Genomic DNA, 22,820 nt, shown 5'->3' with positions numbered 1-22,820 from the left:
TAACACGCGTTTGTTTGGGTCATCGCGTTGGACCGAATTTTATGTCCGCATCGACCCAAACACACACGCGCGAACGAAATGGGTCGGTCTGTTGGAGTTGCTCTAGATCTATATTTATGGTCTTTTACATTTTGGCTTTTGGCTTTTGGCCTCCCTATATATGATGGCTTTTGCCTCGTGATAATACTAAGTTGATATTCCTAACAGTTGGATGGATGTAATTTTATTATTTTTAGCGTCCGATGTACCGCTGTAATTAAAGACTAGCAAAATAGCCCGTGTGTTGCAACAGGAGAAAAAAATACCACACGCTTTTAATCTTTTTATAATTACTAGCAAAAGGGCCCATGCGTTGCAACGGGAGAAAGAAATACCACACGCTCTTATTTTATAAAAAATGGTCTATAATCTGAGAATTTGTAGTTACGATACAAATAAAGATGGTCTTATCCTACAAAAATGCAGTTCAAAATTTCACAGGTGTTCTATTTTAACACGGCTTGCATGTAGATTTAATACGTACAAAGAATCAGTCAACTGACCTTCAGTTTCATCTCTAATCCTGATTTTATTGACGTGTTCATCCCCAACCCGGATGAGTACCGGTATGAAAGAAAGACGAATAATGACTTATTTATTAAGATTGCACCCTAGATAGTATTTTTATTAAACGTTTAACAGATAAAATAATATCATATTTAAATTCTACATATTTTTCTAATCAAATTCCATATATAATATGTTAAATTTGGAGTTACGGTTTAAAAGATATGAGTATTTTTAAAAACATTTAATATATACTACGAGTTTAATGTCATGAACAGTAAGAGCTTTTTTGTAAAATCACCTCGGTGTGTTTTCCGACGGAAGCGATAGCCTCTTTATTATTAGGTAAAGATTTTAATTTATTAAAATAATAAGCTAACAAACTAATGTAGTTAGTCATATTCTATTTTGTTGAAAAATCAACCCGTCCATTGTTAATTCCATCATAATGAGAAATTAAAGCACGGGTTGAATAACAAAAATTACAAAGGCTTTTTTTATAAAAATACCGTGCTGGGTTTTTCGACGAAAACAATAGCCGCTTTATTATTATTAGGTATAGGTATAGATGAATATATAGAAGCTTTCTCGCGGAAAAGAACGTCATACGTGGTTTATATCTAGAAACTGCAAAAGCTTACAACTACAAGTTGTTGAACGAGATATGGAAATGAGCAAAAAGTACGTGCTCATCTGCTAGGGTTGTTAATCTGTACCAGGAAAGTACTGGATCGGAAATAAAACCGACAAAAGTAGCCTCAACAAGAGGGGAAACGTAATAGCGGCCGTGTGGAGCAACCTCAAACTCTCATTGACGGTGTATCTTCCCATGACTTGCAGTGTTCTCCAATACAACATCACCAGCTCACCCAATGTACCTATAAATACCCGCACACCACGAAAGCCAGCGATACAAGAATCACCACTAAATAAATTTACTGGACTAGCTAATTAACAACCGGTAGCTTCTTCCTTCAGTCGAGCCAAGGCAACCATGAGCTGGAGCTCGAGTTTTGCGAAGGCCAGCAGCCTCGCCGTCCTCCTCCTGCTGGCTCTCGCGCTCCAGCAGCTCGAGGCAGACATGTCAATGTCGTGCTCCGGCATGCTCTCCGACTTGTCTCCGTGCCTCGGGTTCCTGCAGGGCGAAGAGGACTACCCCTCGGCCGACTGCTGCGACGGCGCGTCCAGTCTCGTGGCGGCCGCGGCCACCACGGCTGACCGGCAGGAGGCGTGCGAGTGCCTCAAGTCGGCTGCGGGAGAGGGCAGCGCCGAGGCGACTGCAGCGCGGGACTTGCCGGTCGACTGCGGCCTCTCCCTGCCGTTCACTATCTCCGCCGACATCGACTGTTCTCAGTGAGTACTTCAAAGAAAAATACTCCCTCCGTTTCAAAATAAATGTCTCAAGCTTAGTACAACTTTGTACTAGAGTTAGTACAAAGTTGAGACACTTATTTTGAGACGGAGGGAGTACGAGACACACGCTTACGACATGCATGCACGGTCGTTTCTATGCATAGCTGTCCGTACAATTTATTTTAGGGTCGGATAACGCCCACACGTGTGGGTGTTAAGTGGTCTTGCCATACATCTTTTATAGTATCTAAAAAAACCAGCCCACACGTCTATGTGTGGGTCAAATAGATAATGCCCACACGTCTGGCCTTCTGTTTCGCGGTCCCGTCTAGACACTTATGTGTAGGCAAAACAGGTAACGCCCACACGTCCGCATGTCTGGTCTCTTACCCCACGATCCCGCACGCCCGCGTGACAGTCAGCACGCGCCCTCACCTCTGAACCTGTCAGGTCCCTCTTCCATGTTTGTTTAACTGCAGTTATCACCGTTCTTGAACTGTAATTGCCATGTTTGGACAACTACAGTTGCCATATCTGAACCACTACAGTTGACATGATTATTCAACTGTAGTCGACATGTTTGAACAAACTGTAGTTGTCATTTATGGACAACAGCAGTTGTTGCCATGTATGGCCTGGTCTACTGAAGTTGTCGTCTCAGGTCAAGTGCAGTTGTCATTTATGGACAACTCCAACTGTTGCCATGTATGACCTGGTCTACTACAGTTGACATGATTTGAGAGCTTTAAAAGTTGTCACCTACTAACACTAGGCAGTTGTCATGTAACACTCGAAAGACGTGGCAAAATAACATCTTGGAGTTGCCATATGATTCTAAGCACACTAAAACGTTGACATAGAAACACTACAAAAAGACATGGCAAAATAACATATTTGGTAAGAGAAAGAGTTGCCATATGTTTACAAGCACACTAAGCAGTTGCCATGTATCACTCCAAAAACATGGAAACTAACTGTTTGGGGTGTGGGAGAGAAGACGGGCGGCGATCATGCCGACGTGTGGGTGTGGAACAGGAGTGTGGACAAACTGATAAACGTCCATACACAAGGCCCTCTTCATGCGGGAAACAGACGTGTGGGGGAACTGATTGATGGGGTTATAGTCCCAGGGTAGGGTCATAGGCCTGCCCTATAGGTCCTACCCAAGGACTACCCTTCATAGAGGACTAGGCCCTTAGAAGTTCCGACTGAACTAACGAATCCCCCATCATCCAGTCGGTGACGAGCACTCGGAGCATATTTAACGTACGGACTGGATTCCACTCTGTACGTCGTAACCTCCCAGGAGGGCAATGGTCATACGTTTTCATACACCATTATTAACATTTAAGGCTTACGTTACCTGTCACGTAGGCATTTATTCGCCACTATTCCACCCCTGTCCACCGGGCCATTATGAAGGGCAGCGCACTCTATATAAGTCTCCCTTCCCCACTGGTGCGGGGGTTGGTTTTTCACTATAATCCTATATTCCACTCGACACTAAGCTCCCAAGAGCACTGAGACGTAGGGCTTTTACCTCCACCGTAGAGGGGCCTGAACTCATACATCCTCGCCGTAGCTAAGGCTCTGCCCATCCTTTCGTACCCTACACTTCTACTGTCAGACTTATACCTACGACAGTTGGCGCCCACCGTGGGGTAGGCGTCTAAGCGACTTCCGGCGAGTTTGCGATTTCATCTTTTCATCATGTCGTCCGGCGGAGATCTGTGCATGGGTCACGAGATCCTCCTTGGCACACTCTCCTTCATCGTCAACGACTCGGCATGGCTTCGGGATGCGCCCCTCGACGTCGAGGCGCTCCCCAGTCGCGGGGCTACACACTTCCGCGCCGGTACCCGCGGCATCCTTCTTCTCCAGCCATCGGCCCCGGTGTCGATCCTCGCCCCCGTCACGCGCCGCAACAAGCGATCCCGTCGCCCCCGGCTCCAGCGTTGGGTGCGACACGCCCAGGCGCGATAGAGCGCGTCCTCTCAAGTGGCGGTGCTCGGATCGGTTGTGGTCGCGCCGCCATCCGAGTGCTTGGACTCAGTTCCGACTAAGCTACCTTCCGAGTACCTGGGCCGCGGGCCTGCAGCCGAAGTTCTCATGGTCGATTCCCATGAAGGTCCCCTCCGGACTGGTCGGAACGAGCATGAGGTCGGAGAATCATCCGGCGCTCGTCGTCAACACCGTCGTTCTGCCAGCCGACGCACTCGCCAGAGCGACGTCGAGGTGTTCCGCACACCCATCCTCAACCTGGCTGCGGTTGCCAGGATAGCCGATTCTCTCCAGCCGACTGATTCGGAGGCTGGCAGAGGGATCGAGAAGATCCGTGTCCTGTTGCATACGGCGCAACAGCAAAATTCGGCGGTCTCCCAGTCACACAACAGGATCCACAACAATTCTGTTCACGCGAACAAGCATCGGTCGGTTTTCAGTCCCGACTCTCATCAGCGACGCAGAGGGAGCAGCCGTCCAGGAATCCTGAAGATCGTCGCCGTTCATGCACCCCTCCGCGGGGTGGGCCTTACGGACCTCGGCATCACGATGATCGTCATTCATTCGGCGACGCGCATGATCCAAGGCCCGACGCAAGAGGGTACATCGCCCAGAAGAAAGTCGACCGGAGTCGAGCCCACCGTGATGGTCACGATAGAGACCATCCGAGTGGAAGCAGGAGCATCGTCTCTGTCCCCGAGTGCTTCAGTCGGGCCATCCGTTCAGCTGACATCCCTCCCAACTTCCGATTGGCGACGGGAATCAGCAAGTTCACAGGAGAGTCCAAGCCAGAAACGTGGTTGGACGACTACAGAGTGGCGGTCCAGATTGGTGGCGGAGACGACCAGGTCGCCATGAAACATCTCCCCCTAATGCTCGACGGCTCGGCACGAGCTTGGCTGAACCAGTTGGCTCCGTCAAGCATCTACAGCTGGGCAGATCTGTCCCAGGTCTTCATCAGGACCTTCGAAGGCACGTGCAAACGCCGTGCTGGTCTCGTGGAGCTCCAACATTGCGTCCAAAAGCAGAACGAGCCCTTGTGCGATTTCATCCAGCGTTGGACGACTCTCTACCACACGATGGAGAATGTCACGGAGCATCAAGCAGTCTGTGCCTTCAAGGCAGGCGTGCGGTACAGGGATCTGTACCTGAAATTCGGTCGGACAGGCGACATCTCCATGAGCAAGATGATGGAGATAGCCACACGCTATGCAAATGGCGAAGAGGAGGACCGCGTACGTAGTGGCAAGCATAAGGCAATCGCCGATGGAGATGGGAACAGCAGTCGGAAGCAGAAGCAGAAGGCTCAACCCACTCCACAGGCAGAGGCAGCAGCCGTTACAAATGCCAAGTTCAAAGGAAAGGGGAAAGCTCAGTACACCCCCAAGAAGAAACAGTTCGGAAATTCCATCCTGGATCAGCCATGTCCAATCCACACGAAGATGGACGAAGAAGGCAATCCTATATTCCCGAAGCATACCACTCGGCAGTGTTGCCTCCTTATCCAAGGATTCGGTGAAGGGAAGCCGAGTGAAAAGGACACCGAGCAGGATGATGAGGACAAGGAGGATCCGTTCCCCCAAGTCCATGCAACGTTGATGATTTTGCTGATGTGGAAAGCAAAAGTCGACTGAAGCTGGTGAACAGGGAGGTGAACATGGCAACCCCAACCACCCTCACGTTCCTCATGTGGTCACAGACTGCGATCACCTTTGATCACTCGGACCATCCAACACACGTACCCACCCCAGGGAGGCAAGCTCTGGTCGTCGACCCGGTGGTAGAAGGAGTCCGACTGCGCAAAGTCCTCATGGGCAGCGTCAGGGGTTTGAACATCACGTACGCCGACACTCTCAAGGGAATGGGCATTCTGATGTCCAAACTTAGCGAGAGCAGTATGCAGTTCCACGGAGTCGTCCCAGGACGAAAGGCCAAGTCACTCGGCCAGATCGCGTTGGATGTCGTCTTCGGCTCTGACAAGAACTTCCGCAAGGAGAAGCTGACATTCGAGGTGGTCGACTTCCAGAGTGCATACCATGCGATTCTGGGCCGTCCGGCGTATGTGCGTTTCATGGCCCGTCCATGTTACATATATTTGAAGCTGAAGATGCCAGGTCCCAAAGGTGTGATCACGATCACAGGCAATCGGCAGCGGGCCCAGGAGTGTCTGCAGCAGGGGTCGAGGATTGCCGATCAGCAGATGGCTATCCTCGAGCTGGATGAGTACAAGAAGACCATCGACCCCGCTGACCTGATGCGTTCGAAGAAGCCTACTTCCGAGTCCGCATTCCAGTCGGCGGGAGACATAAAGAAAGTCAGCATCCACCCGACGGATGACGCCGCTGCCCCAACAAACATCTCCACCACCCTTGATCCAAAATAGGAAGCCGAGCTCATCCAATTCCTCCGTGAGAACTGGGACATTTTCGCATGGAAGCCTGCTGACATGCCAGGTGTACCCAGGGAGTTGGCTGAGCACCGACTGCATGTGGATCCTGCTGCTCGGCCCATCCGAGAACGCCTGCGTCGGTCCGCCGCGCCCAAGTGGAAAGCAATCGGAGAGGAGGTGGCTAAACTTTTGGCAGCCAACTTCATTCGCGAGGTGCACCACTCCGAGTGGCTCGCTAATGTGGTCATAGTGCCCAAGAAGGACAAGTCTCTTCGTATGTGCATCGATTTTAAGCATCTCAATAAGGTGTGTCCGAAAGATCACTTCCCGCTCCCCCGCATCGATCAAATTATCGATTCGACTGCGGGTTGCGAGCGTTTATCCTTCCTTGATGCCTATTCGGGCTATCATCGGATCCGTCTGTATGGTCCGGATGAATTAAAAACAACCTTCATCACACCATTCGGGTGTTTCTGCTACATCACTATGCCATTCGGTTTGAAGAATGCAGGAGCAACTTTTATGCGCATGATCCAAAAATGCCTCCTAGACCAGATCGGTCGAAATGTGGAGGCATATATGGACGATATCGTAGTCAAGTCACGCAAAGGTTCCGACCTGCTGACTGTCTTGGTAGAAACATTCGCCAACCTACGTAGGTACGATATCTAGCTCAACCCAGCCAAGTGTTCATTCGGTGTTCCTAGCGGGAAGTTACTCGGTTTCTTCGTTTCCAAACGAGGGATCGATGTCAACCCCGAAAAGATCGGGACCATTGTCCGAATGGAGCGGCTGGTAAGAATACATGATGATCAAAGGCTCACAGGTTCCCTAGCGGCTTTGAGCAGGTTTATCGCTCGACTCGGCGAGAAGGCGTTACCTCTGTACCGACTCATGAAGAAATCAGATACCTTCGAGTGGACAGACGAAGCCCAAATTGCATTCGACGACCTCAAAGCCCTGCTTTCCACCCAGCCGGTTCTTACTTCCCCGCTCAGTAAAGAACCCCTTCTTCTGTACATCGCGGCTACAAATCAATTCATCAGCACCGTTCTGACAGTCGAACCCGAAGAAGAAGGCAAAGCGTACAAGGTTCAGCGGCCAGTATATTATGTCTCCGAAGTCCTGACTCCTTCCAAGCAGAGGTATCCCCATTATCAGAAGCTTATTTATGGGATCTACATGACTGCAAAGAAGGTGGCTCATTACTTCCAAGACCACTCGGTGTCTGTCATATCTGATGCTCCGTTGTCGGAAATTCTCCACAATCGGGATGCATCGGGCCGAGTGGCAAAGTGGGCAATGGAGATGCTATACTGCGACATCAAGTTCGAAGCCAAGAAAGCTATAAAGTCTCAAGCTCTGGCTGACTTCATAGCAGAATGGGTAGAACAACAGCAGCCGACCCACATCTACTCGGCTCATTGGACCATGTTCTTCGATGGGTCCAAGATGTTGAATGGCTCAGGCGCCGGCAAAGTGATCATATCGCCAAAAGGTGATAAACTCAAGTATGTGTTGCAGATACATTTTGATTCTTCCAACAATGAGGCAGAGTACGAAGCTCTCCTTTACAAATTGCGCATGGCCATCACACTCGGCGTCCGTCGCCTGATGGTCTATGGCGACTCAGATCTGGTGGTTAATCAAGTGATGAAGGAATGGGATGTAAGGAACCCCACCATGACCACATACTGCAACACAGTAAGGAAGCTCGAGAAGAAGTTTGAAGGTCTGGAACTTCACCATGTTCCCGACTGAAAAACTAAGCAGCTAATAAATTGGCAAAACTTGGATCCACTCGGAGACCAGTCCCGAGTGATGTCTGCCTCGAGCACCTACATCTTCCCTCGGTGAAAGAAGATCCTTTTACAGAGGAACTAGTACAACCGAAGAGTTCAACAGATCCGACTTAAGTTGAGGTCCCCGCTGTGGTTGATTTGATCATGGAGATTCTTGTTGTCGTCCCCGAATGGACTGTGCCGTTCATTGCGTACATCCCGAGGGAGGAGTTACCAGAAGACGAAGTCCAAGCTAGGCAGATCGTCCGTAGGTCGAAGTCCTTCACCGTCATTGATGGTCAGTTGTACAAGGAAAGTGTTTCGGGCGTCCTTCAGGGGTGTATCTCCCCTAAGGAGGGACAGTTAATCTTGGAATAAATTCACTCGGGAACCTACGGTCATCATGCCTCCTAAAGGGCAATCGTCGCCAAAGCATTCAGAGCTGGTTTCTTCTGGTTGCAGGCGAGTGAAATGGCAAAAGATATGGTCGACCGATGCGAAGGCTGTCAGTTCTATTCGAACAAGTCCCACAAGCCAGCGTCTGCGCTGAAGACAATTCCTCTTGTTTGGCCATTCGCCGTGTGGGGATTAGATACAGTCGGACCATTCAGAACAGGCCAAGGAGGATTCACACATCTGCTGGTAGCAGTCGACAAGTTTACCAAGTGGATCGAAGCCAAGCCCATCAAGAAGCTCGACGCCCTTACGGCCATCAAATTTATCAGAGACATCATCGCCAGATTCGGGGTTCCGCACAGCATAATCACCGACAATGACACGAACTTTGACTCAGACAGATTCAAAGGTTTTTGCACAGGCCAAGGTATCCGAGTGGATTTTGCATCCGTAGCGCACCCCCAAACAAACGGGCAAGCAGAGCGGGCAAATGGACTTATTCTTCAAGGGTTGAAGCCTCGACTCCTGGGAGAAGTTGGACATGCCGCCGGTGCATGGGTCACCGAGCTGCCTTCGGTGTTGTGGGGCCTCCGCACAACTCCGAATAGATCTACAGGGCGATCCCCGTTCTTCCTCGTTTATGGAGCAGAGGCAGTCCTTCCGAATGACTTGCTTCACAACTCTCCACGAGTCGAACTCTTCTCCGAAGCCGAAGCAGAGCAAGCCAGGCAAGACGGAGTGGATCTTCTAGAAGAAGAGCGCGAGATGGCACTGACTCGCTCAACAATTTATCAACAAGATCTGTGGTGTTTTCACGCGCGGCACGTCAGGAGTCGCACATTCCAAGCAGGCGACCTGGTGCTCCGAGTGGATCAGCAGAGACCTCACAAGTTGGCTCCCGCCTGGGAAGGACCCTTCATCATCTCTAAGGTGCTGAACAACGGAGCATATCGACTCTACAACCTCGACAGGGAAACGGACGAGCCGCGAGCATGTAATGGAGATCTCCTGAAGCGCTTCTACACATGACCACCGACGGAGACGATGTAAAGAACAAGTATCATTGAAGTAATACAAAGCAGATTGATTTCTTGCCGATTCAAAATTCTTCCGCGTTTGCAGACTCCGGTCTAAAAAACTCGCTCCGAGTGCGCACTAAAAGTCGCACTCGGGGACTTAGCTGTGACCCAGAGTCGCCTAAGTAAAAAACTCGCTTCGAGTGCGCACTAAAAGTCGCACTCGGGGACTTCGCTGCGACCCAGAGTCGCCTAAGTAAAAAAACTCGCTCCGAGTGCGCACTAAAAGTCGTACTCGGGGACTTAGCTGCGACCCAGAGTCGTCTAAGTAAAAAGAACTCGCTCCGAGTGCGCACTAAAAGTCGCACTCGGGGACTTAGCTGCGACCCAGAATCGCCTAAGTACAAATCGCTCCGAGTGGGCACTAAAAGTCGCGCTCGGGGACTTAGCTGCGACCCAGAATCGCCTAAGTACAAACTCGCTCCGAGTGGGCACTAAAAGTCGCGCTCGGGGACTTAGCTACGACCCAGAATGGCCTAAGTACAAACTCGCTCCGAGTGAGCGCTAAAAGTCGCACTCGGAGACTTAGCTGCGACCCAGAATCGCCTAAGTACAAACTCGCTCCGAGTGCGCACTAAAAGTCGCGCTCGGGGACTTAGCTGCGACCCAGAGTCGCCTAAGTACAAACTTGCTCCGAGTGCGCACTAAAAGTCGCACTCGGGGACTTAGCTACGACTCAGAGTCGCCTAAGTAAAAAGCTTCCTCCGAGTGTATACTCGAGATCCACTCGGAGGCTTAGCGGACCCTCATTGAGGCTCATGTGGATGTGAAGACAACTGACAACTACATGAGTAACAGCTCGCTCTGAGTGTGAGCTTACAACCACACTCGGGGACTTAGCTGTGAACCAGAGTCACCTGAGTACAAACTCGCTCCGAATGTGCACTAAAAGTCGCACTCGAAGACTTAGCCGCGACCCAGAGTTGCCTAAGTAAAAGTTCGCTCCGAGTGCGCACTCGGAGACTTGGCAGACCCTCATTGAGGTTCATGTGGATGTGAAGACAACTAACAACTACATGCTCAGCATGTTTTCCATTGGCTTCACCAAGAAACGCCAAACAAAAACCACGAGCCAAAATCGTGTCAAAAAAAACTTAGCGAAGGAAGAGCAAAATATTCGATTCGAATTCAAAGTTGGATCTACGATCAGTCGGCTCGGTGTGAATCAAGCTTATCCACACCGAACCACGAATGTGACGGCCAACAGCATTGGCCAAAGTTTGATACGGATACCACTCGGCATACCAAGGTAAATGTGCGTTCACCATAAAGTTTTTCAAGCGTCACCGGGACTGGCAGGCTCTACAAAGGTGTCAAGGTCGATTCCGTCTGCAATGCGAGTGGCTGTGTCGAGGAAGCTCTCCATGAAATCTTTGAATTGAAGCTTCTTGGTGTTGGCGACCTGCAACGTCTTCAGCTTTTCTTCGCGAGCTTCCTTGCAGTGCACTCGGACCAGAGATAGCGCCACGTCTGCACCACAACGAGCGGCAGACTTCTTCCATGCCTACACTCTGCTCGGGACGTCCTCCAGCCGAGTCATCAACCCATCTATTTCTTCCCGGGAATCGTCTTCAGGCCACAGCTCCTTGTCGATTCGGCCGATGACTTCTCTCAGGCGGCCAATGAAAGGTCCCACCCTGCTAAGGCGAATATGCGCTCGGAGCAAGTCCCGGTTGGCTTCGTCGCCGAGTGGAACATTTGGAACTACCGACCATTCAATGTCGGCTGCTTCAGCCTCAACGTCCCGACAGAAGTCTGCAAAGAAAAGACAAGTAGAAAGTAAGCACAGAGTGAACTCCAAAGTCAAGAACCGCTCGGTAAAATCTTACCACCAAGCAGTGCAACCATCTTCCTTGCCCAGTTGCTGACGTACTTCTCCTACGCCATGCACCGAGTGTTCATCAACTTCAGCCGGCCCATCCATTCGGATCTTTGACTCTTCATTTTTTCAACTTCGGCTAGAAATGCCTTGTTGGTCTCCCGAGACTCCTCCAAAGACTTCTCTCGGTCAGCAAGAGCCTCCTTCACAGCAGCCAGGTCATTCACACCCGCCTCCAAGTCCGCAGCAAGCTGAATCTTCTCAGCCTTCAGAGCATTGTACGCAGATCCCATTTCGCAAGTCTTTTGCCAAATAAGCACAAAGGGAAGATCAGACACATTCAACAAGGAAAAAGTATCGACACATATGACAAAACAATCAAAGCTCAAAGTTCTTCAGACCCCTGCCGATGCAAGCAATCGACAGCGGTCTCGGGGACTACACCCAGTGGGTTCACTAAGAGTGACCCCACTGGCATGAAGCTCGAACAGGTCGGCCCTATTCCGCTCCATGACAAACAGACAAATCTATGAGACTACTATTACCCGACATGAGTAACACTACTCTCGGGGACTACACCCAGTGGGTGCACTCGGAGTGCCACCACTGGTACCATTCGGGCAGATCAGCTCTGATATGTTCAGATCACGGAAATTACATATAAAGACAACTGCCGGTGCAAGCAATCGACAGAAGTCTCGGGGACTACATCCACTGGGTTCACTCGGAGTGAACCCACTGCAAAATCATCCTACTGTATCCGAGTATATCGTTGAAACCCCTAGTGGGTGACAAGAGGAAAGTAAACACTTACTAGAGCACTTACTCGGATATCGTCCCAGAGTTCCAAGCTTTTCTTGTACAAAGACGCGATGGAGTCATACGCTCCCTTGGCATCACCCACCATCAGCTCCACCTGCACCATGGCGTCCTTGGCGTCCCCCACCTGGTCTTCTGGGAGATGTCGGGTGTCATATTGAACGATTGACGGACCCAGCGCGACAGAAGACTCCCTGGGCATCCCGAGCTCAGCTCCAGTCGGTTCCGCCGTGAGGGGCACCGTCTCAGTCGGCGGCACCATCTCGGTCGGTGGCACGTTCATGGTGGGAGCAGCAGTAGATGAGACAACCTCAAGGACAGGCGACGAAGCTGGCTCCGGCCCCCTTTGGTCATCGTCCGCCAGATGGATCACCTCCGAAGGAAGCTCGACTGAACAAAATGAAATTACAGAAAAAGGTCAAGATCAAAGACAGCACTCGCGAAACAATAATACAAACTCTCGGAGTCGTGACAACGTACCTTGCTGGGACGTGGCGGCGTTATCCGTGTCCATGGGATCATCGTCCTAGCGCGGCAGAGAGGTGGCGGAGGTAGCAGCTCTGTTGAGTGAAATCCACTCGACGGATAAGCATGAGTTCAATCAGATACTGAAGGAAGATGGAAGAACAAGCCACTTACGCTGAGGCGACTGGAACAACGATCCTCATTCGAGGCAAAGCTTTCCGAGGCTTAGGCCCACTAGGTTTGGCCACCTTGGACGGCTGATCCGTGGGCTCGGCAGCAGCGTCCCTGGTCCTCTTCACACTCCGAGCACTCGGAGCCACGGGAGGGGCTGGCGGAGCACTCGGGGCCGCTGGAGGAGCCGGCGGAGCAGCGGGATCGTAACGGTGCTTAGGTCGGTGCTCTGGTGGTGGAGGTGGCGAGCTCTGCTCCCCATCCTCCTCCTCCTCCTCTTTCGTCTCCTCCTCCGTCTCCCCACTATCGGAGACGTACTCGGCGCTATCCGCACTGCCCTCCTGGCTGCCCTCCTCTTCCTCAGCTGGATTCCCCTTTGAGACAGCAGAATACCAGATGGTCCACTCCTACACAAAACACAGTCGGCAACGTCAGTCAGCAGGACAAGAAAAGTAATAAATCTAAGAAGATTAAAGGCACTCGACAAGATGCACTCACCTCATTCGGAGGAGGATTGTCAGCGCGGAAGGGCTTCACCCGTCGGGCTCCTTCGGGGTTGTCACAGACGCCTGTGATGCCGCGGACCCACGCTCTCACAGTCTCCCCGGTCACGCACTCTGGATGAGACCGAGTGGAATCTGAAGGCCCCGCGTAGTGCCACATGGCGTGGTGTCCGGCCTGCAGCGGCTGGATGCGCCGACCCAGAAAGGTCTCCAGCAGGTCCGTGCCGGGTGACTCCCTTACAGACGACAGCTATCAGCGCGTCGACCAAAGGCTAGATCTGGATCTTTTCCCCCTTAGAGAGCGCAAGCTTCCTGGGAGGGCCCGAACGGTCTAGGCTAAAAGGTGGCAACCCACTCGAGGCATTGGGACAAGCAATGTCCTGGCAATAGAACCAGGTCGATTGCCAGTTCCTAACTGACTCGGACAACTGGAGGGGAGGGTAGCTACTCTTTGTTTTCTTCTGGAAGCCTAAACCCCCGCAGAGCTGGAGGAGATGGGTCTTATCGTCCGACTGGCTAAGCTTTTTGACGGTTTGGGATCTAGCGGAGAAGACGTACTTAAAGAGCCCCCAGTGAGGGGGACATCCAATAAAGCACTCGCAAAGGGTGACGAATGCAGCAAGGTGGGCTATTGCGTTTGGAGGAAAATGATGGAGCTGCGCCCCGAAGTAAGTCATGATACCTCGGAAGAAGGGGTGGGGAGGCAAGGAGAAGCCCCTGAACACATGGCTAAGCAGCAGAACGCGCTCCCCCTCCTTCGGCGCCGGCTCCGTCTCGCCTTCCGGCAGCCGCTAGGACTTGTTGACGATCATGCCATGCTCCACCAACTCCAGCAAGTCGTCCTCCGTCACCGAGGAGGGGAGGAAATCCCCCTGGATCCAACCCGCCGGCAGCGCCCGCTGCCGCCGCTGGGTAGGTGCCGCCCCCTTCTTCTTCTTCTTCTGCGACTCAAGTTTGCTGGTCTGCTCCTTCGTCATGGCGAAGGCGACGGATCCGCAGAGGAGGAGGGGAAGGAGGAAGCTTGGGGCGTGAAAAAAGCTACGGGAGGAGCGGGATTAATTTGAGGAAGATGAGCAGCACAACAGAGAATCCCGCCGGAGAGGCTTAAGTAAGCTTCCGACCGGGTCACTAGCAGGTGGACCCAAAATCTTATCTCCCCAACCGGCTGCTGCGATGTTAGTGGAGAAGATAAAGGCGCGGTAATCGAGGCGGCAAAACCTACTCGATGGCGATGTCGACATCCCCGCTGAGCACGGGGCAACCGAAATTTGAGGATCCCGGAAAATCCCGCGCTGTCAGTTTGACCAGTCACGTCGAAAGATTCCGCGGAAGCACTCGGTCTCTGACGGTTCGTTTCACCGATATATTTCACTCGGATCACTGGTTGAAAGGCCAAAATGGATTGAGGCAAACAACGCCAAAGTCGCCTCCATACCAGTCGGATCCATACTCCACACATCACTTCATCGTTCCAACCCCGATCCATTCGGGGACTAATGATGGGGTTATAGTCCCAGGATAGGGTCATAGGCCTACCCTATAGGTCCTACCCAAGGACTACCCTTCATAGAGGACGAGGCCCTTAGACAGTTCCGACTGAACTAAGGACTCCACCATCATCCAGTCGGTGACGAGCACTCGGAGCATATTTAACGTACCGACTGGATTCCACTCTGTACGTCGTAACCTCCCAGGAGGGCAACGGTCATACTTTTTCATACACCATTATTAACATTTAAGGCTTACGTTACCTGTCACGTAGGCATTTATTCGCCACTATTCCACCCCTGTCCACCGGCCATTATGAAGGGCAGCGCACTCTATATAAGCCGCCCTTCCGCACTGGTGCGGGGGTTGGTTTTTCACTGTAATCCTATATTTCACTCGACACTAAGCTCCCAAGAGCACTGAGACGTAGGGCTTTTACCTCCACCGTAGAGGGGCCTGAACTCATACATCCTCACCGTAGCTAAGGCTCTGCCCATCCTTTCGTACCCTACACTTCTACTGTCGGACTTATACCCACGACACTGATAAACGCCCACACACCAGCCCCTCTGCATGCGTGAAACAGGCGTGTGTGTCAAATGATAAACGCTCACACACCAGCCCCTTCTTACGTGGTATAGTAAACTGACAAGAACTTGTCAAGATTCGTACAAACATGAATGAACGTTGATCATTCTATATGGGCGAGTTGCAAACACCCACGACGTTAGCTTTTCCGTTATTTTATCTTATGAGTATCTTTGAAAGATCGAGAAAAATCAATTTTAAAATTGATAAAATTATTATAGACACCTCATAGTCAACCGGCACACCGCATCATTAAAAAATTAGGAACGAAAGCCTAAAATAAATCCATTAAACATACGAGCATCTGTGTCATGTCTAGAATTTAAACTCGTGTGGACTAGTTTCATAGCAAGGAACCTAATCATTTATGTTAGACTTAGTATGTTGACTACTAATGATTAACGAGTCTTTGACATGTGTAAATTATCTATATAGTCTTTCAAAACGGATTCACCTATATAGAGTATAATTTTTTAAACCGTTTTTTTTAAATTGAAATCGATAAAGTATAATTTAGACTCGCATATGTGCATGCTATTACCATCAATTGCATATGAAGTCACACAGTGCTTGCTGAGGAAAACTGAAAGAATATCCACTGCTCTTAGCAGTTAGGTGCTACCATGATATCATGTTTGAAAAATTACATAATTTTTAGAAAGCTTTTTAATATTCAAAAGACACATATTTTTAGTACCTAAGTGTTGCGAGCCTTGGACATTCTTGTGAGGACTCCTCATACACCTTTTTTATAATAACTAGCAAAAGGACCCATGCGTTGCAACAGGAGAAAAATAATTATAATTTTTAATGGTGCTGATCATATTATGTCTTTAAAATTTTAGGACATTTCCTGAAATGCATGAACATTTTTTGAATTAGCAAACATTTTTTTCAATTGCACTCGAAAAATAACACACAAACATTTTTTTCAAAATCATGGACTTTTATTGTTTTCACCAACATTGTTCTCAAAATTATGAACATTTTTCTGAATATGTGAATATTTTTACAAAAATCCTGAGCATTTTTTGAATTCACAAACATTTTATATTTTCTTCAAATTTTTATTTCAAAATTCCCAGTTTTATAAATTGCAAAAGTTTTTCAAAGTTCTAAATTATTTAAACTAAAAATGGAACAGAAAAATGAAAATAAAAAATGAGACTAAAAAGTAAAAACAGAGGCATGAACTGTATTTAAGATTTTTACACGCACTTTTGTTTAAAATCGTTGACTTTTTTTATTTTGTAGACATTTTCTCAGTTTAAACACTTTTTTATATGCAAACATTTTTCAAAACTCCTGAGTAGTTTTTGAATTCTCAAAAAAATATATGTTTATTTGAATATTTTATTTAGAAATTCTCAGTTTCTTAAAATTGAGAAAAGTTGTTTGAAGTTCTAAATTATTTAAAGTAGAAAAAAAATGGAACTGAAAAAAAAACTAAACTAAAAAAACAGGCGCCCACGCATGGGCCGGCCCAAACAGGTGTGCTGCATCTTTTTCGAACGCCCAGAGCGTAATATAGGAGGTGCCTACATGGGCCGGCCCAGTCCGGAGATTTTCCTGTTTGAAACGTTTTTTATGACTTATATGTGGCATTGGTGGGTAATTTTAGTCAACTTTAAGGACGATTTGGATGACGTACGGAAGAAGCACTATTTGCTTTATTAGTAGGTAAGATACTTCCTCCATCCAGGAATACTTGTCGCATAAATGGATGTATCTAGATGCATACATCCATTTCTATAAGGAGTATTCCTGAACGGAGAAAGTATATTTTATCGACTTCAAATTTACATTAGAACCATACAACATCGTAATGTTTACTTAATTGGTCTTTTGGAAGATCAATCACACTGGACTCAGACACGGCCTAGACTCTAACACGGGTTGACATGTGGACACAATACTTCTGTTTAAGTTCCTTTCGATCCTATTCATTGAGATGAGATAAATACAGACACGGTCACTGTATTCAAATTGAAAGCACAATATAGTCATTGAACTTTAAAATATGCTCATTACGGTCATTATATGCATGTTGAGGTGATCATACGGTGACCGACTCGCCGTATAGCTTCGTATTCTGTTGACTTGGCCGGTCAAACATCGTTGCCAATATTTCAAAAAAAACCTCGAATTTTTCCCTACACAACCTGCAGTCCCATTTATTCCCCCAGCCGTCTCCTCTCCGCGAGCTTCCCCATTCCCCTTTTTGCCACCTTCGTCAACGGCAAATCCCGGCGAACTCCGGCCAGGAAGGACTTGCCGACCTTTGCCGATGCCCTTTCCTTTCCTTATATTGATTCCATGGCGTGGAATAGTCGATTAACCCCCATCATAAACCCTGGCTACCAGAATTTGTATCAAGCTCTACAACGCCTTCATCTTCTCATTGATCCTGCTCCTCCGCGGATATGCCCCAATCAAGCAAGCAAAGAATGAGCGACCGGAAAACGGACATGGCAAGAAGAGCAGAAAAGCAGAGCAAACTCAGGGGAGAAGGGTTCGCGACGGAGACCCAACACCTTCTCAGAGAGGTTGTGCACCTCGGCGGCGCGGGTGCGTTTGCTTCTGGACTCGCCTCCCCCGCGCGGGCGGTCAGAGGTCCCATGCGGCTCGGGCTCCGACGACCCGCCTTCCTCGCTCTCATAGAACGCGCCTCCAGCACCGCCCCTGAGGTCGTCGTACTCAGCCGCCTGCTGCTGTTGCTATTGCTGGCCCAGCACGGTCGCGGTCGCCGAGGTGTGGAAGGTCGCCCCTCGGTCAAACATCTGGCGCCACACCTCATCCTCCTCCCGTCGTTGCCTCCAGTCTTGCTGCATCAACGAGTTCCCACACCGCCCCGCCCCCTTCAAACCTGTTGCCACACTGCTCCTCCATCCCGCCCGGCCCGGCCACCTTCTAACGCCAGATCATGCCGAGACCCCGTGTCTCCTCGCAGGTGCTCGCCACGTAGCGGGGAGAGTGAAGCGTGGGGAGGGGGGGGGGGTTTGAGCCAGCAGCGGCGGGGCGAGGTGCGACGAGCATCGCACGAGAGGGGGGGGCGGCAGGGCGTAGGCGAACGGCGGCATCAGCGACTCGGGACTGGTCAACAAATCCATTTTACTGATCAATAAGTGTAGTATGATGCCCCACGATGAGTCCGTGACTATATATCACCGCTTCGCGTATATAGTGACAGTAATGACCGTGTTTCAAAGTCTAATGACCATATCGTGCCTTGGGTTCAAATACAAAAATACAATGACCACATGTATTGATCTCCATCGAGATTACCGTGCTCCCGCTGGCTGTATTGTTCCCTATCGAGACAAGGGACACTGTGAGCGGATCTTCCACATGATGGGCATACCGCAGTTCTTCTCTGTGAGTTTATAACCAAGTTCTACGTAAGTAGATGCACGCAGGTTATTCTTTATATAAAAACAGAAAATCTAAGTGAAAAAAAAGTTTGTTTGTCCTTTCCATAGCTAGCATTATGGCTCAATCTTTCTTCAAAATGTTTACGAAAAGATAAGAGAGAGTATTTTGTGTACTTTCTCTTTTAGTGCCACCCACTACTTTCTTTTTTTCTTTTTTAGTCCTCCTCCTAGTTCACCCGATCAACTATTATGAGCCACCCACCCAAAACTCAGTTTGACCGTAGGGTTTAGAATTCGACACTTTAAGATATATGAATGACCCCTGCAATATCTTATTCTTTGGCAAAAAGGATATCAGTTATTAGTGAGACACATGACACACTCAAACAAAGAATACTTTACTTGTTCAGAGAAAAGACTTAGCATACATGTCCATATCACACAAATAGGTAAGTGACTGCAATAGTTCAAGACATGCACAACGACGGATGTCCAACCAAAAAATTGCACAACAGTATAGCCTCATGTCAACTTGTCATGTTGCGGGTATACTCGTGGGCACAAATTTGTGCACATGCAGTACACATGACTAGTTGGGTAGGGTCAGGCGCTACAAATTGACACAGTAAAACGTAGCCAACACTTACATATGTGGGTTGAGTGCCCATGGAATCCATATCCATGAAACTTTGTCATGTACTCTCGGGCATAAGAACGAAAAAACTACCACAAGAAAATTTCATGGTGAACACAATAACCTTTTCACGATGCATGACAATGAGTGAAAGAGGAATCATTTCAGACGGGTTAACCTTCTTTTCTACATTGTATGTTCTACAGGATCGAATAAAATGAATTGACCACCCCCTCATATGGAGGATCAGATGAAGACGAGAAGAAATCACTTTGTTCTTGAGCTATGTCACAATGTAATAAATGATCATGTGATGTAGTCAGTCGATCTTATTACACAGGAAAAGCAAGAAAAAAAACTAGATAACCTCTTGTATCAAACGTGTGTGCCATTGTTTAGCATTTCCTTGGTTTATGCCAATCTGTAACAGTGTCGTGTTGTGGGAACGGTGGGGGCGAACGACTAGGACCTACGTGATGGCTGCTCCCGCTCGGGCTCCGGCTCACGTCCAGCTGCGCCGCGATGTCGGTGCTCGGCGACAAGCTGCTACTCAGGCGCACGTTGGGGGTGCCGAAGACATGAGGCAGCGGGACTCCTGCCCTCTGTCCATGGGAGCAGCGGAAAAGGGGCGAAAGGAGGATGTGCGGTGGCGGAAGCCTTCGTCGCGGTGACCGACGAGGGCAACTCGAGTGGCGGCGGCAGCAGTGACAAATCGAAGAGCGGCAGTGGCGGAAACCCTATCGGGACGAGCTCTCCGGCCATGCACACATGCATGGCCTTTTTCGATCGGGTTCATGGGCAGGTCGTGCGGTGGCATTTTGCAAGTAATTTTCTCTAACTACATGGGCAACCACATATACCGCTTCGTTTGTAAGTAGCTTCTACGAGGAGCTGGTCTACCCCAGCTTATCTTCATTGTGAAGGAGGGGGAGTGGAAATAAGTTAAGCCTAACACCCCAATTCGAGTTCTTTAGGGCTTTTGGCTTAATTTGACAAGAAGGTGGAAAAAGCTAAACACTAGTGGCCCTAAGAGAAGGTCACAAATTGACATATTTCTTGTAGTGCCACTCAACCCATTGTGGAACGTTGCATGAGAAACAAAAAAAAATCCTACGAACACCCAAGATCTATCTAGGGAGATGCATAGTAACGAGAGGGGTGAGTGTGTCGATGCACCCTCATAGATCGTTAAGAGGAATCATATATTACTTGGTTGATGTACACGTACTCTTCACGATTCAATCGCGATCCTATCTGATCCAGTGCCGAACGGACGACACCTCCGTGTTCAGCACATGTGCGGCTCGATGTCGTCTCCACCTCCTTGATCCAGTCAGCGAGGGCGGAGAAGTAAATGGGATCCGACCAGCACGACAACATGGTCGAGATGATGGTGAAGCAGTGCCAGTAGGGCTTCACCAAGCGCCTCGAGAACTATGAATGAGGAAGAACTCGGGAAGATGGGATAGGGGCTGCCCAAGGGAAGGCATAGGATCGGAATTCGTGCAAGGCTACTCTCCCCACCCCTCCTCTATATATAGGAGCAAGGGGGAGGGGTGCATCCCCCTTTGCCCCTGTCCCAAGGAAGGAGTGGCGGCCGGAGGATGGAGGAGTGCCCTGCAAGGCAAGTGGAGGGCACTCCCCTTTAGGGTTTCTCCCCCCCCCCTAGGCGCATGTGCCATGTAGGGCTGGTGCCCCTGGCCCAATAAGGCTAGTGCACCCCCTTACAGACCATGCATGCCCTAGGGGTTGGAGGGACCCTTCCTGACTCCTTCAGAACCTTCCGAAAGCTTCTCGGTACAATACCGACAAAACACGAAACTTTTCGAGTAGCCAAAATATGACTTATCATATATAAATCTTTACCTACGGACCATTCCGGAGCTCCTCGTGACATCCGAGATATCCTCCGGGACTCTGAATAACATTCTTGCACCAACATACATATCCCAATACTAGTCTAGCATTACCAAATGTTAAGCATGCGGACCCTACGGGTTCAAATATCATGTAGACATAACCGAGACACCTCTACGGTCAATAACCAATAGTGGCACCTGAATTCCCATATTTTTTCCTACAAATTCCATGAAGATCTTTATCGGTCAAAACCACAATGTCAAGGATTCAGTCTATCTTGTATGAAGTTCCCTTTGTCCAGCGGTATGTTACTTTCCCGAGATTTGATCATCGGTATCTCCACACCTAGTTCAATCTCGTTACTGACAAGTCCCTTTACTCATTCTGTCATACAATATCCCATGACTAACCCCTCATTCACATTGCTTGCAAGTTTCTTGTGATGTTGTATTACCGAGAGGTCCCAGAGATACCTCTGTGTCATACGAAGTGATAAATCTCAGTCTCGATTCATGCCAACCAAACAGACAGCCTCAGAGATACCTTTAGATCACCTTTATGATCACCCAGTTACAAAGTGACGTTTGATAGCACACAAGCTATTACTCGGGTGTCAGGGAGTTCCACGATCTCATGGTCCTAGGAAAGGATACTTGACACGAACAAAGTCGTAGCAATAAGCTAAGTGATACGGTCAAATGATATGCTTATGGTTGGGTCTTGTCCATCACATCATTCTCCTAATGATGTGATCCCATTATCAAATGACAACTCATGTCTATGGTTAGAAAACCTTAACCAGCTTTGATCAACGAGCTAGTCTAGTAGAGGCTCACTAGAGACACGGTGTTGTTTATATATCCATACATGTATCTAAGTTTCCAATCAATACAATTCTAGCATCAATAATAAACATTTATCTTGAATGTATAAACATGATAATAACCAATTTTTCCTCTAGGGCATATTTCCAACAGTCTCCCACTTGCACTAGAGTCAATAATCTAGTTCATATTGTCATGTGATTCACACCCAATGAGTTTTGCGTTTTATCATGTTTTTCTTGTGAGAGAGGTTTTAGTAAAGGGTCCATAACATTAAGATCCATGTGGACTTTGCAAATCTAAATTTCATATGACTGCTCCGCTATACGTATCCGGTTTGCAACTAAGAGTCATCCGGGTCGGTGTCAAAGCTTGCATCGACGTAGCCCTTTACGATGAACTCTTTATCACCTTCATATTTGACTTACATTTCCGTAGTCCTCTTTAGGTACCTAAGTATAAGTTTTGACCGTTGTCCAATGATCCACGCAAGGATCAGTCTGGTACCGCCCTTGCCAGACTCATGGTAAGGCAGACATCACGTATGGTACACAACATGTCATACATTACAAAGCCTATGACTGAGGCATAGGGGACGACTTGTCCTTTCTCTTTATTCTTCTATGGTCGAGCTTTGAGTCTTACTCAACTCCACACCTTACAATATAGGCAAGAACTCCTTCTTTGACTGATCCATTTTAAACTCCTTCAAAATCTTATCAAGGTACGTATGTGC

At 48.9% G+C, this 22,820-nt stretch overlaps 1 protein-coding gene across 1 annotated transcript; it reads left to right on the top strand.

Annotated features, from left to right (window-relative positions):
* The first annotated feature begins 1,352 nt into the window (after positions 1 to 1,352).
* On the top strand, positions 1,353 to 19,820 carry LOC123411030 (non-specific lipid-transfer protein 4.1-like). Its single transcript, XM_045103945.1, has 2 exons — positions 1,353 to 1,899; positions 19,607 to 19,820. The coding sequence occupies exons 1-2, from the start codon at positions 1,541 to 1,543 to the stop codon at positions 19,614 to 19,616; spliced, it is 369 nt and encodes a 122-aa protein (XP_044959880.1). The 5' UTR covers positions 1,353 to 1,540; the 3' UTR covers positions 19,617 to 19,820.
* The last annotated feature ends 3,000 nt before the right edge of the window (positions 19,821 to 22,820 follow it).

This window comes from Hordeum vulgare, chromosome 7H, assembly GCF_904849725.1.
Source record: "Hordeum vulgare subsp. vulgare chromosome 7H, MorexV3_pseudomolecules_assembly, whole genome shotgun sequence".
In the NCBI taxonomy this organism is placed as follows: Eukaryota; Viridiplantae; Streptophyta; class Magnoliopsida; order Poales; family Poaceae; genus Hordeum; species Hordeum vulgare.
The sequence above is the reverse complement of the archived record's forward strand: the minus strand, read 5'-3'. Positions and strand labels throughout refer to the sequence as shown.

Bases quoted from the DNA above. Each gene is read 5' to 3' on its own strand.
- LOC123411030 (XM_045103945.1), top strand. From the start codon at position 1,541: ATGAGCTGGAGCTCGAGTTTTGCGAAGGCCAGCAGCCTCGCCGTCCTC.